At 63.9% G+C, this 18893-nt stretch overlaps 1 protein-coding gene across 1 annotated transcript; it reads right to left on the reverse strand.

Annotated features, from left to right (window-relative positions):
* Window positions 1–809: 809 nt before the first annotated feature.
* On the reverse strand, window positions 810–17523 carry ATP6V1B1 (ATPase H+ transporting V1 subunit B1). The gene is given in 15 exon segments (XM_061440951.1): window positions 810–1072; window positions 1161–1290; window positions 1943–2017; window positions 2019–2048; window positions 2210–2292; window positions 2682–2832; window positions 4437–4560; window positions 5217–5314; window positions 5445–5546; window positions 5930–6069; window positions 6173–6250; window positions 7736–7829; window positions 9233–9331; window positions 10320–10375; window positions 17401–17523. Coding segments are annotated over 15 exon segments (1518 nt in total). The 5' UTR covers window positions 17492–17523; the 3' UTR covers window positions 810–905.
* Window positions 17524–18893: the final 1370 nt, after the last annotated feature.

The following is an 18893-nucleotide window of genomic DNA, read 5'->3' on the forward strand; positions in this document are numbered from 1 at the left end:
CCCAGCTGGGGGCACGAAGGGCCTGGGATGCAGATGGGGACCCCCACAGTGACCCTGTTCTTGTGGGGGACCCTGGGGAGCGAGACCTGAGCTCCTGCTTCAACCCCAAAGTCTTGGGGTTCCTTTGGGGGTCCAGGGGAGGGTGAGGGGGGGATCCTGCCCCTCTGAAGCGCTCTGGGGTGACCCCACTGCAGCCCTGATCCAGGCACAAGAGGGACGTGGGAGCTGATGGAGCAAGGCCAGAGGAGGCCATGGAGCTGCTGCAGGGGCTGGGGCAGCTCTGCTCTGGAGCCAGGCTGAGAGAGCTGGGCTGGGGCAGCCTGGACAAGAGAAGGCTCCTGAAGGGGAGACCTGAGAGCAGCTCCAGTGCCTGAAGGGGCTGCAGGAAAGCTGGAGAGGGGCTTGGGACAAGGGATGCAGGGATGGGATGAGGGCTTCCAGCTGGAAGAGGGAAGAGTTGGATGGGATACAAGGAAGTTCTTCCCTATGAGTGTGGTGGGACATGGGAAGGGGTTGAAGCTGTGGCTGCCCCATCCCTGGCAGTGTTCAAGGCCAGGTTGGACACAGGGGCTTGGAGCAAGCTGCTCCAGTGGAAGGGGTCCCTGCCCGTGGCAGGGCTTGGAGCTGGAGGAGCTTTAAGATCCCTCCAACCCAAACCACTCTGGGATTCTATGACCAGAAGCACCCAAGAATGGGGAGGAAGTGGCCCCAATGGGAAGCACAAATGGGGTTGGCGACCACACTGGTTTCATTAAGCAAGAGATGAGGTTCCTCCCCACAGTGCGATGCCACTGCCAAGAGCCCACCCTCCCGGTACCCAACCCCGTCGGCAGCCCCACCACAGGGACCTTTGGCAGGTCCGGGTGGGTTTGGGGTACATGAGGCTGCTCCCCGGGAGGGGGGGGTCACAGGGCCGTGGTGGCCGGGTCCTGCGCCGGTGCTTTGGTGTCCCGGGGGTAGTACTCAGCCAGGATGCTCTCGGGGATGCGCTTCAGGAGCTGCCTGGGGAAGATGCGCAGGAGCTGCCAGCCGATGTCCAGGGACTCGAAGATGCTCCGGTTCTCATAGGGGCCTGGATGGAGGAGGAGGCAAAGGGGATGGGGAGATGCTACGGGGGTGCCCCTGCGGAGCTGATCCCCGGCTCGGGCCCCGTGCCCTACCCTGGCTGATGAAGTGCTTCTCGAACTTGTGCAGGAACTCCAGGTAGAGCAGGTCATCGGGAGACAGCGCTTCCTCCCCCACCACCGCCTTCATGGCCTGCACGTCCTTCCCGATGGCGTAGCAGGCGTACTGCAGGAGAGCCACGGGTGCAGCGAGGAGGGAGCAGGGGGTGGCTTGGGTTAAAGGGAGCTTAAATCCATCCAGCTCCAAGCCCTGCCACGGGCAGGGACCCCTTCCACTGGAGCAGCTTGCTCCAAGCCCCTGTGTCCAACCTGGCCTTGAGCACTGCCAGGGATGGGGCAGCCACAGCTTCAACCCCTTCCCATGTCCCACCGCCCTCATAGGGAAGAACTTCCTTGTATCCCATCCACCTCTTCCCTCTTGGAAGCCCAAACTCCTCTTCCCATCCCTGCATCCCTTGTCCCAAGCCCCTCTCCAGCTTTCCTGCAGCCCCTTTAGGCACTGGAGCTGCTCTCAGGTCTCCCCTTCAGGAGCCTTCTCTTGTCCAGGCTGCCCCAGCCCAGCTCTCTCAGCCTGGCTCCAGAGCAGAGCTGCTCCAGCCCTCGCAGCAGCTCCATGGCCTCCTCTGGCCTTGCTCCATCAGCTCCAGGTCCCTCTTGTGCCGCTGCCCCAGAGCTGGACCTTCCATCTCTCCCCAGAGCTCCCCTTCAAGCCATGGAGGTGCCAAAAGCAAATGCTTGAAGCCACCAGGACCAAGAGCACCGAGATCCCATCCCCATGCAGGGGCTCATTGATCATCCCCCTCCCGGCCACCCCTTACCAGCTGGTTGGAGACATCCCCATGGTCCTTCCTGGTCATTCCCTCCCCGATGGCCGACTTCATCAGCCGGGACAGGGGAGGGCAGCACGTTGATGGGGGGGTAGATCTGCAGGGCGAGAGGACCCCAACACATCCTCCTGCTGCTCCCCCATGCAGGCACGGGCTCCACTGCCCCACGTTGGGCTCCAGATGCCCTCAGCATCCCCATCCCGCTGCTCTCGGGTGATTCCCGGCCCCACGTGAGCCGGGAACGGGTTGGGAACGAACCTGCCTGTTGTGGAGCTGCCGGTCCACGTAGATCTGCCCCTCGGTGATGAAGCCCGTCAGGTCGGGGATGGGGTGGGTGATGTCTGGGGGACGATGAGGAGGGGGTGAGCCCCCAAACCGGGTCTGGCTGCATGGGCAGGCATGGGACACGGCCGTGCCCCGTGCTGGGGGTCACCAGAGCAGCGTGGCCATGGGGAATGGGCATTGCCCTGAGGCTGAGCAGGAGGCAGCTCCCCCATCACCGGGCTGAACAACACTGCCTGGTTTAGGCTTCCATGCTTCCATGGGCACCCAAACCCAGGTCTGCACCCCCCAGTGACTGCCCCAATGCATCCTTTACGTGAACCCCAGCGCTCTGCTCCAGCTGGGACCAGAGGGATGATTTGGGGGGGGGGGGGGGGAATAACCCTAAAGCATCCCCGCGAGCTTTGTTCTCCCAGTGGCTGCCCCCAGCTCCCCGGGCGCCGCTGACCGTCGTTGGGCATGGTGAGGATGGGGATCTGGGTGATGGAGCCGCTCCTGCCCTCCACGCGCCCGGCCCGCTCGTAGATGGTGGCCAGGTCCGTGTACATGTAACCGGGAAAGCCGCGGCGGCCCGGAACCTCCTCCCGGGCGGCCGATACCTGCGGGATGCGGCTGGAGCGAGGGCTGCGCGGAGCACCACAGAGCATCCCCCCCACCCCAGCATCACAAAGCACCCCGAGCACCCACGGCATCCGGGCACCCCAAGCATCCCAAGCACCCCGAGCCACCCCGGGTACCTCAAACACCCTAAGCATCCCCGGTACCCCAGGCGCCTCAGGCACCCCAGCCATCCCAAGCACCCTGAGCACCCCAAGGCACCCAAGTATCCTTGGTACTCCAAGCGCCCCAAGCACCGTGGGCACCCCGAACATCCCAAGCATCCCCAGTACCCCAGGCACCTCGGGCACCCCGGGCATCCCAAGCACCCTGAGCACCCCAAGTATCCTTGGTACTCTAAGCACCCCCAGCACCATAGGCACCCCAGGTACCTCAAACACCCCAAGCACCCCCAGAACCCCAGGCACCTTGTGCACCCCGGGCATCCCAAGCACCCTGAGCACCCCAAGTGCTCCAGGTATCCTGGGCACCCTGAGTACCCCAAGCACCCCCAGCACCCCCAGTGCTCGCAGCACCCTGAGCATCCCAATGCGCCAGGTATCCTGCGCACCCCGAGCACCCCAATAACCCCCAGCACCCTGGGCACCACTAGCATCCCAAGCACCCCAGGTATCCCTAGTACCCCAAGCACCCTAAGTGCCTCAAGTGCTCCAGCACCCTGGGCACCCCAAGCACTCCTCAAGCACCCTGAACACCCCAAGTGCCCCAAGTATCCTGGGAGCCCCTGGAACCCCCAGCACCGTGGGCACCTCAACATCCCAAATGCCCCAGTTCATAGGGGAAACATAGAATGATTTGGGTTGGAAGGGACCTTAAAGCTCATGCAGTTCTTCTGGGCATCCCAAGCATCCTGGGTACCCCAGGCAACCTGGGCATCCCAAGCACCCCAAGTACTCTGGGAACCCAAAAACACTCCAGACACCATGAGTATCCCAGGCAGCCCAAGCACCCCAAGTATCCTGGGCACCCCAAGCACCCACAGCATCATGGGCACCCCAGGTACCTTGAGCACCCCACGTACCCTGGGAGACCCGGGGTCCTGGGTACTCCAAGCACCCCAAGTACCCCAAGTGCTTACAGCACCCTGGGCACCCCAAGCACCCTGCGAACCCTAAGCACCCCAAGCATCCCAAGTGCTCCAAGGATTCCAGGCACCCCAAGCACCCCCAGCACCCAGAGCATCCTCGGAATCCCAGGCATCCTGGGCACCCTGAGCACCCCAAGCACCCTGAGCATCCCAGGCATCCCAAATGCCCCAAGTATCCTCAGCACCCCAGGAACCCCAGACACCCCAAGGACCATGGGAACCCCCAGGGTTATTGGAGGCCCCAAGCATCCCAAGTGCCCCAAACACCCTGGGCACCCCGAGCACCCCAAGTGTCCCAAGCACCCTGAGCATCCCGGGCATCCCAAATGCCCCAAGTATCCTCAGCACCCCAGGAACCCCAGACACCCCAAGGACCATGGGAACCCCAGTGTTATTGGAGGCCCCAAGCATCCCAAGTGCCCCAAACGCCCTGGGCACCCCGAGCACCCGCAGCCGCACAGGGAGGACCCGGATGGGTGCCGGGGGGCAGGCACTGACCTCCCGCAGCGCCTCGGCGTAGGAGCTCATGTCGGTCAGGATGACCAGGACGTGCTTCTCGCACTGGTAGGCCAGGAACTCGGCGGTGGTGAGGGCCAGGCGAGGGGTGATGATCCGCTCGATGCTGCCGTGGGACACGGTGAGAATCCCGCATCCCAGCTCCCCTTCCCGAGCCCCCCCCCCCGCCCTCCCAGGGCACCCATGGACACCTCCTGGGGTCCCTGAGGTGGGGACTGGGTGATGGCCCGCCCGGGGCTCCCAGTGCTGCAGGATGGGATGGGGACCCACAAGGTGTGGGGCTGGGGGATGAGTCCCCTGCTGGTCACTGCCAACAGGCCCAGGGGGTCCTTCAGTGAGGAGGAGGAGGAGGACACGATGATGAGGAGGATAAGGAGGAAGAAGGAAGGAGGGAGGAAGAAGGAGAAAGGAAGAAGGAGGAGGAGAAGAAGGAAGGAAGAAGGAGGAGGAGAAGGAGGAGGAAGGAAGGAGGAAGGAAGGAAGAAGGAGGAGGAGAAGGAGGAGGAAGGAAGGAGGAGAAAAGAAGGAGAAGGAGGAGGAGAAGAAGGAGGAGGAGAAGGAGGAGGAAAGAAGGAGAAGAAGGAGGAGGAAAGAAGGAGAAGGAGAAGGAGAAGGAGGAAGGAAGAAAAAGGAGGAGGAGAAGGAGGAGGAAAGAAGGAGAAGGAGGAGGAGAAGGAGGAAGGAAGAAAAAGGAGGAGGAGAAGGAGGAGGAGGAAGGAAGGAGGAGGAGCAGCAGGTGCTGGAGCCGCGGCACTGGCTCACGTGGGGTCATTGGCCAGGTTGAGGAACAGGCACACGTTCTCCATGGAGCCGTTCTCCTCGAAGTCGGACTTGAAGAAGCGAGCGGTCTCCATGTTCACCTGCCCGGGGGGGGACCCGTGGTCAGCAGGAGCGGGCTGGCTCCGGGGCAGGCAGGGACGAGGCGATGCAGGGAGCGCGGCTGCCCACGCATCCCATAGGGGCACCGGGGGCTGCCCTGCCCCAGCTCACCCCCATGGCCGCGAAGACGATGGCGAAGTTGTCCTCATGGAAATCCATCACGTCCTTGGACTTCTTGACCAGCCCGGCCTGGCGGCAGATCTGTGCTGCGATCTGCAGGGCATGGGACAGCACATGGACCCCCCCCCGATGGCTCACAGCACCCCCGGGACCAGGATCCGGCCCCCCCGAGGGCAGGGGATGGAGATGGGGGGGACCAGTGGAAGAGAGCCAGGGTGGGCTTTGCTTTATCTCTTGCTGTGATGGGGAAACTGAGGCACGGGGTAGCGATGCCCCAGCCCATCACACTGCATGGATGGGGGACCACAGCAGTGTGGGTCTGGCCCATCATGGTGAGCAGAGCTGAGCATGGAGCCAAGCACAGCAGGGAGGGGAGGGATGCAGAAGAGTCTCCAACCGCCCCAAATGCTTCCTCTTCCACCCTCATCCTCCTCTTCTGCCTCATACTGGGGGCTCAGCACCCCACGGGGACCCACCTCGTTGTGGGGGAGACCAGCAGCGGAGAAGATGGGGATCTTCTGCCCCCGGGCGATGCTGTTCATCACATCGATGGGCGAGATCCCGGTCTGGATCATCTCCTCGGGGTAGATGCGGCCGTGGGGGTTGATGGGCTGGCCTGGAGCAGCACAGGGAAATGAGGCACCCAGGGCACCCCAATGGGGAGGGGTTGGACTCCCCTATGGAGCTGGGTCCCCTCCCACAGCACCCAGGGCCATCACCATTGATGTCCAGGAAGTCCTCAGCCATCACCGGGGGACCGCTGTCGATGGGCTTTGCAGAGCCATTGAAGACCCGACCTGCAAGGAGAGAGCTGCTGGTCCCTGGGAACACCCTGCCCATGGATGTGGGGTTCCCATCCTGCTCCTATGGGTGACGCCACAGCCCCTGGAGCAGGAAGATGCCAGCACATGGGGCCAAGTACTCAGAGACCCCCCTAAGCCACCGTCCGTCACCTCCCCTCGGGTTCCACAGCTCCTGTACAGGTGGGGTGATACCAAGACCCCCCCCAAAAGCGGTGCTCAGGAGGGGTACAATGCTCCCAGAGAGCATCTGCATCCCTATTCCTGCTCAGCCACATCGACCGGCTCCGAGCCGTGGGATCGATGCCGATCACGCTGCATCCCGCAGCATCCCACCCGCTGCCCCATGGGACCTTCCTCTGGTCCCCAGCCGAGCAGGAGCCATCGTCCTTGTCAGAGCAGATCAGGCTGATGCAGGGCTGGAGCACGCAGCATGAAAGGTCAATGGCGCTGGTGCTCAACGGCACGAAGAGACAAAGCTCTGGGGGACCCCAGTGCGGGGGCAAAAAGAGGGGGAGCCCCCCTTTGATACTGGGCAGGGAGGATCGGGATGGCTCCCATCCCATCCTGGGCACTCACAGCCGGAGCCTGCACAGGGGTAGGGAGGGATCTGCTTGGGAAAGGAGCGGGCGGGGGGGGGGCATGGACCTGTCTGCGCATCACCGCACGCAGGCAGCCTGCCCTTTGCGCTGCCCTTTGCAGCGGGGCCCTGCCCGCTCCCCGCTGCCGGCACCGGGGGAAGGAGGCGGCCGGAGATGCTCAAGGAGCGAGGCCGAGTGGCAGCCGGGTCCCTGCGCCGGGGACCGCAGCGACCGCAGCGACCCCTGCGAGCCCCGGCGCTGCTCCGGGGCTGCTGCGCCCTCTGATGGGGCTGCGGAGGGGAGGGGGGGGCTTTAACAGCCCTGGGGGGGGCTCCAGCACCCGGCTCTGCCCGGGGAGGGGGGTCCCCATGGGGATGCGGAGCAGCCCCCTTTGGTGCTTATGCTTGCCCGCATCTCGGGGCTCAGCGGGGATGGGGAGGATGGAATGCATTGGGTTGAAGGGAACTTAAAGCTCCTCCAGCTCCAACCCCTGCCACGGGCAGGGACCCCTTCCACTGGAGCAGCTTGCTCCAAGCCCCTGTGTCCAACCTGGCCTTGAACACTGCCAGGGATGGGGCAGCCACAGCTTCTCTGGGCACCCTGTGCCAGCGCCTCAGCACCCTCACTGCCCTCACCCAAAAACCTTCTCCCAGTCCAGCCCAAGCCATTCCTCCAGGGATAACAGGGCAGAGAGCACCCCGGGGGATGCTTCCATCCCGTATGAAGGCGACCATCACCATCTCACCGTGCTGCCTGTGCCCCTCCATCCCTCGCACTCACCGGACGGGACTGGAGAGCATCCCCAGGGATGTGCTCACCGTCCGCCCATACTACTTGTGCTATGTCCCCCCAGTGTGGCTGTGCCTGGGGTGTCCCCCCCCTCAGCACCCCCCAGGCTCACCCAGCATGTCCTCGGACACCGGGGTGCGCAGGATGTCCCCGGTGAACTCGCAGGAGGTTTTCTTGGCATCGATTCCAGATGTTCCCTCAAACACCTGCGGAGACCCCGGGGGCAGGAGCCCGGCGGGGGGCAATTACAGGGGATTAGAGAATGGGGGGGGGGGGTCCATCCATCGGGATGGGACGGGATCCGCTCACCCGAAAACCCATCGGGAAGAGGTGAGAAAAGAGCGGGGAGCCCCTGGGGTTAAGAAAACCCCCTTCTGAGGGGGGCTCCCGGGTGGGGGGAGCAGGGGAAGGGGGAGAGCACGCTCAATGCATCGAGGCCAGGGGCCTCGGCCCTGGTGCGTTAACCCAGAGCGGTTTGATCCGTATAATATTTGACACCATTTATGTGAATTAACCTCCAGATCGCTGCTTTAATTAGAGCTGTGCTGCTCCCGGGATAAAGGGCAGCTTGGGAATGCCGGGAGCATCCCAGGAATGCCGGAGGCACGAGGGCTGGTGAGGGGCGCAGCACTGACATGGGTGCAGGTCCCTGCAGGCCACCCCCCCCATGAAGATGCTGCTGCAAAAAGCACCTTTTTTCCCCCTTTTATTCTTTTTTTCCCCCCTTTTTCCCCCTTTTATCCCTATTTTTTCCCCTCCCGAGGCTGATTCCCTAATAGGATTAAAAGGGCACTGCAGATGACCGGGTGGCATTAGAGGAGCAAGGTTTGGTGCTCACTAACCGCGTTGGCCATGCAGACACCGCGATGGGTGGCTGATGAAGGGACATCCAGGCAGGAGAGGACCTGGATAATGGCTCTCTCCATGCTCCTGGATAATGGAGCCTGACAGCCCCGAACCAGCCCTAGTGAAACCCCGCTGCTGGGCTGCCCCAGTTTGGGGTACCCCAGGAACACACTGCCCAGCCTGGTCCTGGCCCCATAGAGTGCTAGGGATTGGGGGGGGATGGCAGGAGGTCTGAGGTTTTCCTGCTGGGATGGAGCAGAAGGCAGCTTCGGGAGGTCCTAAGCAGGGATATGGGGTCCCAAGGAGGTGGCAGCATCACCCGGATGGGCTCTTCCCATTGGCGATAGTGGGTGGGCAGCCTGGGAGGGCAGCTTGGGTGAGGGATGGGGGCAACAGGATGGGAGGACAGCAGGATGGGGACCAGCAGGATGGGGTCATGCCCACACCTGCTCCCTGCATCCTGCTGATGCTGGGCAGATGTCATCGTTTCGATTTGGTACCCAGATGCTCCTGCTCGGAGCAGGCACCAGCTGCATCCCCACCACCAGCCCCGGCACAGCTCCCGAAGGGCCATGGACCAGCCAGGAATCACACTGCCTATCCCAGGACACAGCCTGGAGTAGCTGGGACAGCAGCAACCGCTGGAGGGGGACAGAGCCCCAGGACAGAGCCCAGGACATGCAGTGCCCTGTGTCCGCATCCCACCTCGTCCCCATCCCACCCCGCCTCCCGTCCCATCACGTCCCCATCACCCTAAACTCACCTGGACGATGGCTTTGGAGCCCATCACCTCCAGGACCTGCCCGCTGCGGCTGGTGCCATTGGGCAGCACGAAGTTCACGATCTCAGCATACTGGGCAAACTGGAGGGACAGGGGCAGGGTGAGATGAAGTGGGGGGGGCTTTACTTCCCCCCCCCCAACCACCCCTTGCAGCCGCTGCCCACCCGGGCAGGAGGAGGCATCGAGGGGAGGATGCTGCCTGCGCCGTGCCTCAGTTTCCCCATCGCTGCAGGTGCTCCCCTTGCCCCACGGGTGCTCTCGGACCCACCAGGACCTGAGCACTCACAAGTTCACCCCCTTTCCCCCCCACACACACACCCCAGAAGCGGACAGACCCATCGCACTGCCACCATCGGCCAGAGGGCACCCAGCACCCATGGGTACCAGGGGTACCGACTGATCCCCCCCGGTCCCCAGCCCAGCCGGGACCCCCGGGGTGGATGCAGGGGACTTCTCTGCAGCCCCTTGGCTCAGGGATAGCATCCATGAGCCAGCCCTGTGCTGTTTGCCACCTCCATCTCCTCTGCCTCGCTCCCGGGCTCCGGGCCCTGTGAACTCCGGACTTTAATTCCTCCCTAAAGACCTTTCCATAAAGGACAAGGGAGGGAAGGAAACCCCCGCCAGGGCCCGGCTCTTTCATGGAGCTGCTTCATTTCCATCCCGCCCGCTCGGCCTGAAAGGGGCCATAGGAACAGCCCCGGGGCAACGCAGCCCCTCGAGGGTCCCGCTGGGCGCCCAGAGCCCACTCGGTCCAGCAGCAGGGACAGGAGGGTGACACCGAGGTGACCCTAAAGTGACACCCAGTGCTGGGGGCATGGGATGGGGTGGGGACCAGGGTCAGTGATGGGGCTGGAGACAGGGCAGGAGCTTGGACAGGAGCATAGGGAACAGGGGCTGGGGCTTGGGTAGTGGCACAAGGGACAAGGGCTGGAGCTGGGGCAGGGACCCAGGGGCTGCTGCGTGCCCATGGGAGGGAGCTGGATGAGACCCCAAGAGGACAGGGCACAGGCTGGCAGCCGGGACCACAATAAGGGGTCCCCCCATCACCCTCCTGCAGCCGAGGTCCTACCTTCACGTTGTCCAGCACCACCAGGGGCCCGTTGACACCACAAACAGTCTTGTAGGCTGAGGGGAAAGGACACAGTGTGGGGCCAGGGGGGCTCCCACCATCGCCACCCCCAGTTGTTGGGTGCTGGGGCAGGATCCATCCCCCCCAGCACCATCCAGTGCTGCTATCACAGAACCATGGCATGGGGTGGGTTGGAAGGGACCTTAAAGCTCCTCCAGCTCCAACCCCAACCCCTTCCACTAGAGCAGCTTGCTCCAAGCCCTGTGTCCAACCTGGCCTTGAGCACTGCCAGGGATGGGGCAGCCACAGCTTCTCTGGGCACCCTGTGCCAGCGCCTCAGCACCCTCCCAGGGTGAGGTGTGCTCCCGAGCTGCTCCATCCGCTATCCCCCAGCCTGGGTTTGTGCTGGGGATGCCCGTACCCAGGGGCAGAACCTTGCCCTTGGCCTTGATGCACCCATGAGCTTCACAGGGTCCCATCTCCCAAGCTAATTTGCCAATGAGCCTTCCCTCTGGTACCCAGTTATTCCCGGCTCCTGCTGGTCACCATTCAGCAGCCTGGAGCTCTCTCTGCTGCCAGCCTCCCTCCTTTTGTCTCCTTTATTCCCCAAGTGTCCATTCCCCTTCCACTTCCCCTCCAGCTCCATCACAAACAGAGTTTTGTTGGGCTCTTTTCTTCTCTGCCTGTGTCTCCTCCGAGCCCCAGCTCTTGGGCTGCCACCCACATGGGATATTGTTCCACGGCCATGGGGACTGGGCCTTGTCCCTGAGCACAGGGATCTGCAGCCCAGCCCTGATGGCTGACAGATCCATCGGGATCTTCCCGGCTTTCCTTCTGGTGCCCTGGGCTGTCTCATCCCATGGAGGGCATCTGACCCTCTGGCAGCACTGCTTGGTGCTGTATGGCTGTGGCACTGGGTCATCCCTTCCATCCATCCCTCCCTCCCGTTCCTCTGTCCTTCCACCCTTCCCTCCTACCCATCCATCCATGGACGGGAGGGGGAGCCAGGCAGGGCCGGTGCCAATACTGGTACCAGAGCCACCGCGGCCGGTTGGGTGGTTCCAACACCCTCATCTCCGCGGTTGAATCGGCTCTATCGTGATAGAGAAGGAGATCACAACAGTGAGCCCAAGCGAGGGCCGCCAGAGAGGCTCAGGGCTGGGGGGGGGACCAAGGAGGAGGAGAAAAAGGAGGAGAAAGGAGAGGAGCAGGAGGAGGAGGAGGAGGAGGAGGAGGAGGAGGAGGGCTGGGATGGGGGGGGGGGGGGAGCCCCTGCCACCGGAAAGCGCTAATTCCGCTAATGAAGCCGCTGAGCTGTGATGCCCGAGAGGGGGGCGATGGAGAAGCAGCATCGGGGTGGGTGGGCTGCGGCGGCCGCTCATGGCCGGGGAGGGGGCACGGCGATGGGGCGGCCGGAGGGGAGGGGGGGGGAGAAGCGGGCTGCAGGGGCCGGAGCAAAGGCGAAGGCTTTCACCGTGGCCTTTCCACACCCCCGGCCCCAACTTCACAGCTCCTGTCACTTGCGATCTCCGTTAGCGCTGACGCTCACGCACCGGTAACCGCCGCCGCGGCCCCGGTGACAAAGGGGACCCGACCCGGCTACACCCGCCGCTAATTGCTCCCAGTCAGTGCCGGCGGCCGTCACCGCGCCACACGCCTTAGGGCTCTGCTCCAAAGAGAGCCCCGTTTGCCGCAGGGAAGGGATGGAGGGGAGCCCGGCTCCGGGCCTCCTCCTGCTCCGAGCGCTCCCGAGGGAACCGCCCGCCCCATGGAGGGGATGCAGGGTGGGCTGGGGTGGATTTGCCCTGTAAGGAGTTGCTCCCATCTGCACAGGGGTGGGCAGCTTGGCCTTTAGGACTGGGTGAGCAGGGAGGGGTGCTCATCCTCATGCACCGACCAAGGGGCTTTGCACAGGCCCCAGCGCAAATTACAGTCTCCTATCCTGAATTACAGACCCCTACCCCAAACTACCGACCCCTACCCTGAATCACAGATCCTTATCCCAAACTACAGACCCCCATCCCAAGTCACAGATTCCTATCCCCAGCTACAGACCCCTATCCCAAACTACAGACCCCTATCCCAAACTACAGACCCCTATCCCAAACTACAGACCCCTATCCCTAGTCACAGACTCCTATCCCCAGCTACAGACCCCTATCCCAAACTACAGACCCCTATCCCAAACTACAGACCCCTATCCCTAGTCACAGACCCCTATCCCCAATTACAGACTCCTATCCCAAACCACAGACCAGGGGGTTGCATACAACCGTCAGTACCTCCAACCCCTCTCCCACCACGTGTGCTGAAGCCCATGGGGTGGGCAGAAGGGGCACTGAGCTGCAGCAAAGATGAGGAATGGGGCTGATAAAATACCCCGTAAACCCCCAAAATCCTCTGGTCCAGAGCAAGGACAGGGATGAGGAGGTGCCTCAGCAGGTCCAGAGCCACCCTGGGGCACCAGGATGAGTCTCTGGTGTCCCTCAGAGACCTGCATGGAGCACTTGCACCCATGGGGTAGGGCAGCCATGGGATGCTCTGGATGCATCCCTCGTCCCCCTTGGGTGCTGCTCACCAAGTGCCAAGCTTACCCCGTCCCGTCCCGTCCCGTGCCAGGCTGATGCCGCAGGTGCAACCCCTTCAAGCCCCAACCCTTCTGCCTGCCAGCACCATCCATCGGGGCGCACCCGAGAGCCGGGCGGCCTCATCCTGCCCCTCCAAGCCCCTGCCCGCCGCAGCGCCGGGGCTGCCCTGGGACTTTTCCGACAGTCCCTAAGTGACCGCGCTCCCCCTCCCCAACCTGCCCATTGTGCCGTGGGTCACTTTGTGCCGCGCTGTCAAACCCACGGCCTGCCCCAGCGCGGCAGAGCGCTGAAAAGCCCGGCGGGGGGTCACACTCTATGCCACTAATTAGGGCCCCGGCGGCCGAGGGTTCCCATACACACCTGCACGTCACGGGAGGGGAGGCAAAGAAAGGCAGGAGCAGCCAAGCGTGAAGGCAACGAGGGGGCGCGAGGAAGAAAGAGCCCCCCCCCCCCCCAAACACCTCGTTTGTGGGGCTGGCGCTGGTCTATGGGCCGCAGACAAAACAGGGCTGGTGGGGGAAGGAGCGCGGCCGGGATGCTGACGGGTGATGGAGGCACCAGATGGGTTAAGGGAAGGGTGGCCCCAGGAGGAAAGTGATGGAGAAGTGGTGGAGAGGGGAGGTGTGGGGCCTGGGGAGTGAGGCATGCTGTGGGGCAGAGCATTCGCCCCATAGAGGGGGGTGGGGTGATGCCATGGGGGTGGGAGGATAATGGCACAACCCCAGCCGGGCAGCACTGGGATACGGACATGCAATGGCTGCAGCCCCAGGAGCACATCAGCCCCCCGACCCCACGGCAGGGGACAGGCCAGCAGGCCAGCTCTGCTTGCCAGGGGTCTGGAGGGCAATGGGATCCCAGCCTCTTCTCCGGGTTAGCCATGATTGGAAGTGCTGGGATGCTGCAGCGGCAGTGCCGGGGAGTGAGTGGGGTGCTGGTGAGGTGGGAAAAGGGCCACGGGAGCAGCAAGTCCATGTCTCTATTGCCAGCATCCTGGCTCTCCATCACCAGCAACCCACATTCCCATCACCAGCAACCCACGTCTCCATCACCAGCAACCCGCATCCCCATCACCAGCAACCCACGTCTCCATCACCATCACCAGCAACCCACATCTCCATCATCAACAACCCACATCTCCATCATCAACAACCCACATCCCCATCACCAGCAATCCCCATCTCCATCACCAGCAACCCACGTCTCCATCCCCATCACCAGCAATCCACATCTCCATCACCAACAACCCACATCTCCATCAACATCACCCCACGTCTCCATCAACATCACCGCACATCTCCATCACCATCACCCCATATCTCCATCACCATCACCCCACATCTCCATCACCATCAGCCTCCCTGAGCCCCACAATCCCCTCATTCCCCCTCAATCACCCCATGGCTCCTGCGTGGAGCCTGGAAGGACCTGGACTGGGAGCACAGTCTCCCAAGCTCAACATCCAGCCCCTGCCCAGCACAGCCCCAAGCAGGGATGTGTCAGGGTGCCCAGGGCTTGGGGATCTCCCTGATACTTCCTCTCCTGCTTCCCATGTCGCCATTGGGTAGAGCCACATCCCAAACCCCATCAGACACAGCTCCCAAAGGCACCATCCCCGGCCTGGGGCTGCCATCATGCCCAGACCCAGTGCAGAGTCCTGGCAGGAGATGAGCATCACAGGTAACAGGGCTGGCTGGGACACGGCAGAGAAGCCCAGTGTCCCACCAAACTGCCCTTATCAGGCTGGGATTGCACAGCACAGCCGTTGTGCCACTGGGCTGCTGCCCTTGACCTCCTGTTTCATCCTTCCACTCATTCATCCACCCATCCCTCCATCCACTCATCCATCCATTCCTGCCTCCATCCATCCATCCATCCATCCATCCATCCATCCATCCATCCATCCATCCACACATACATACATCCACTCATCCATCCATTCCTGCCTCCATCCATCATCCATCCCTCCACCCATCCCTCCATCCATCCATCACTCCACCCATCCTTCCATCCATCCTCCCCTTGCCCCCAAGTTGCTCCCAGGCTGCAGTTACTGAGTTTAAAGCATTCCACAGAGCAGGGCATGGGGCAGACCACGGGGCAGGCCGTGGGGCACCCCATGTGCCAGCAGCCCCGAGCCCCTCTGCAGGCAGTGGCATTGCTGGCTGGGATGTTTCCCATGCAGCTGGAACAAGGCAGAGGCCAGGAGGTGGGAAGTGTTTCTTCCACTCGCTGTGCTAACGGCTCCGCTGGGAAGCGGCTGCGGATCCCGGTCCTGCCTCTCGGGAGAGCTCTGCCTGCTCCTGCTCCTGCTCCTGCTCCTGCTCCTGCTCCTGTCCCTGCTCCTGCCCCTGCTCCTGCTCCTGCCCCTGCTCCTGCCCCTGCCCCTGCTCCTGCTCCTGCTCCTGCTCCTGTCCCTGCTCCTGCCCCTGCTCCTGCTCCTGCTCCTGCCCCTGCTCCTGCCCCTGCCCCTGCTCCTGCTCCTGCTCCTGCTCCTGCCCCTGCTCCTGCTCCTGCTCCTGCTCCTGCTCCTGCCCCTCCTCCTGCTCCTGCTCCTGCTCCTGCTCCTGCCCCTGCTCCTGCTCCTGCTCCTGCCCCTGCTCCTGCCCCTGCTCCTGCTCCTGCTCCTGCTCCTGCCCCTGCTCCTGCTCCTGCCCCTGCTCCTGCTCCTGCCCCTGCTCCTGCTCCTGCTCCTGCTCCTGCCCCTGCTCCTGCTCCTGCTCCTGCTCCTGCTCTGCTCCTGCTCCTGCTCCTGCTCCTGCCCCTGCTCCTGCTCCTGCTCCTGCCCCTGCTCCTGCTCCTGCCCCTGCTCCTGCTCCTGCTCCTGCTCCTGCTCTGCTCCTGCTCCTGCTCTGCTCCTGCCCCTGCTCCTGCTCCTGCCCCTGCTCCTGCTCCTGCTCCTGCTCCTGCCCCTGCTCCTGCTCCTGCTCCTGCCCCTGCTCCTGCTCCTGCTCCTGCTCCTGCCCCTGCTCCTGCTCCTGCCCCTGCTCCTGCCCCTGCCCCTGCTCCTGCTCCTGCTCCTGCCCCTGCTCCTGCCCCTGCTCCTGCTCCTGCTCCTGCTCCTGCCCCTGCTCCTGCTCCTGCCCCTGCTCCTGCTCCTGCCCCTGCTCCTGCTCCTGCTCCTGCTCCTGCCCCTGCTCCTGCTCCTGCTCCTGCTCCTGCTCTGCTCCTGCTCCTGCTCCTGCTCCTGCCCCTGCTCCTGCTCCTGCTCCTGCCCCTGCTCCTGCTCCTGCCCCTGCTCCTGCTCCTGCTCCTGCTCCTGCTCTGCTCCTGCTCCTGCTCTGCTCCTGCCCCTGCTCCTGCTCCTGCCCCTGCTCCTGCTCCTGCTCCTGCTCCTGCCCCTGCTCCTGCTCCTGCTCCTGCCCCTGCTCCTGCTCCTGCTCCTGCTCCTGCCCCTGCTCCTGCTCCTGCCCCTGCTCCTGCCCCTGCCCCTGCCCTTCCTTCTGCTGCCCCTTCCCCTGCTCCTGCCCCACCGCCCTGCTCACCCCCTGCTGCCCATGGATCCGGGCACCGGGCTGCAGCGAGAACCGTGTGAGTGCTGCTGTGCCCAGCGCCAGGCAGGGACCTTGTGCCGGGACCCCTCACGGGGACCCCACACTGCTGGGACCCCAGGCCGCTGGGAGCCCATACTGGTCGCCCTTATTGGGACCCCAGGCTGCCAGGATCTCATAGTGGGCCCTCACTCCGGGCCCCCATGCTGGGACCCCATGGGAGCCGCCATGACCCCTCACCCATGGGTGCTGGCTGGCACCCGCCGCGCACCCCAGCCCTGGCCCCGTGCCCTGCCGAGGGAAGGAGTCACCCATGGGTGACTCCCTGCTGCCGCAGCCACGGCGGGAGCCGGGCAGAGCCGGTTGAGCTCCGGGCGGAGCCGGTTCGGGAGGGGACAGCGAACAGGGAAGGTCACAGGGAGCGTCCTTGGCGGCTCCGAGCCTGGGGACGGGGCGCTGGGGGGGCGGGCAGAGCTCCCAGCACCCATGGGTGCTGCGCGGGGAGACCCGCACAGCGCCTGGCCCGGGGTACGGGCGCGGGGAGGTCGCGGTAACGCCACATTCCACCAGCGGCTCCCCACCCATCCCCATTGGGAGCAGCACAAGGGGGGGTCCCCAGCTCCCCACATGGATGATGACCCCCAGGACACCCTGGCGGGACCCATGGCACCACCACATCCCGCTGGAGTCCACACTGGGGCCGTGGAGTCCCGGAGCACCAAGAGGGGTTTGCGTGGGTCCCCCACGCCAAGGGGGTCACTACGGGCTCCACCACCCCAAGCGGCACCCATAGCTCCCACAGCCCTTGGGGGGCAGCGATACCCTCCCCACCTTCCCCAGCGCCAAGCGGGGGGGTGACAGCCCCACAACCGCCCCCGTCACCCCGCTGTGCACCCTCCCAAGCGTCCCCGCCGTTGACAAATGGGGGTCCCCAGGGCCCAGCGCCCACCCGCCCGGCGCCGCCCCCATAGCACCCATGGGGACCGCAGCTCGGGGGGCACTCACTGAGCCGGGGGCTGCGGCTGTAGTCGCGGGTGGCGGCCAGAGCGTGCTCGCGGGCTGCGGGCACCGGCGCTCGGGGGGCGGCTGTGGCCATGGTCGCGGTCGTGGTCCCGGGGCGGGTCCCGGGGCCGGGGTTTGTACCCCTCGCCCCGGGCGCAGCCGGTCCCGGCCCGCTGGTGCCGCCGGCCCCGTGTTGGCTGTAAACAGCGGGAGGGAGCGGCCGCAGCGGCCCAGCCCCATAGGGAGGGAGGGGGGGACGGGGGACGAGGGTGAGGGTGGTGGGAGGGTGGGGATAGGGGTAGGGATGGGGATGGGGATGGGGATGGGGAGAGGTGTATGGATAGGGGTAGGGATGGGGATGGGGAGAGGTGTATGGATAGGGGTAGGGATGATGGGGAGAGGTGTATGGATAGGGGTAGGGATGGGGATGGGGAGAGGTGTATGGATAGGGGTAGGGGTGGGGATGGGGATGGGGAGAGGTGTATGGATAGGGGTAGGGGTGGGGATGGGGATGGGGAGAGGTGTATGGATAGGGGTAGGGATGGGGATGGGGAGATGTGTATGGATAGGGGTAGGGATGGGGATGGGGAGAGGTGTATGGATAGGGGTAGGGATGGGGAGAGGTGTATGGATAGGGGTAGGGATGGGGATGGGGAGAGGTGTATGGATAGGGGTAGGGATGGGGATGGGGAGAGGTGTATGGATAGGGGTAGGGATGGGGATGGGGAGAGGTGTATGGATAGGGGTAGGGGTGGGGATGGGGATGGGGAGAGGTGTATGGATAGGGGTAGGGGTGGGGATGGGGATGGGGAGAGGTGTATGGATAGGGGTAGGGATGGGGATGGGGAGATGTGTATGGATAGGGGTAGGGATGGGGAGAGGTGTATGGATAGGGGTAGGGATGGGGATGGGAGAGGTGTATGGATAGGGGTAGGGATGGGGATGGGGAGAGGTGTATGGATAGGGGTAGGGGTGGGGATGGGGAGAGGTGTATGGATAGGGGTAGGGGTGGGGATGGGGAGAGGTGTATGGATAGGGGTAGGGATGGGGATGGGGAGAGGTGTATGGATAGGGGTAGGGATGGGGAGAGGTGTATGGATAGGGGTAGGGGTGGGGATGGGGAGAGGTGTATGGATAAGGGTAGGGATGGGGATGGGGATGGGGAGAGGTGTATGGATAGGGGTAGGGATGGGGATGGGGAGAGGTGTATGGATAGGGGTAGGGGTGGGGATGGGGAGAGGTGTATGGATAGCGGTAGGGATGGGGATGGGGGGAGGTGTATGGATAGGGGTAGGGATGGGGATAGAGATAGGTGTGGAGGTAGGCATTGGGATTGAGATAGGAATTCGGGTAGGAATAGGCGTGGGGATAGGGATAGCTAATAGGGACATGGATAGGGATAGAGATGGGAACTAGGACTGGGGCAAGGATAGGGATGGGGATAGGGATAGGCATACAGATAGGAACAGAAACAGGTGTGGGGGTGGGGACAGTAG

Source organism: Pezoporus flaviventris, unplaced genomic scaffold, assembly GCF_033815535.1.
Source record: "Pezoporus flaviventris isolate CSIRO_AGI_PZ_B2104156 unplaced genomic scaffold, CSIRO_AGI_Pfla_v1 ptg000188l, whole genome shotgun sequence".
NCBI classification, from domain to species: domain Eukaryota; kingdom Metazoa; phylum Chordata; class Aves; order Psittaciformes; family Psittacidae; genus Pezoporus; species Pezoporus flaviventris.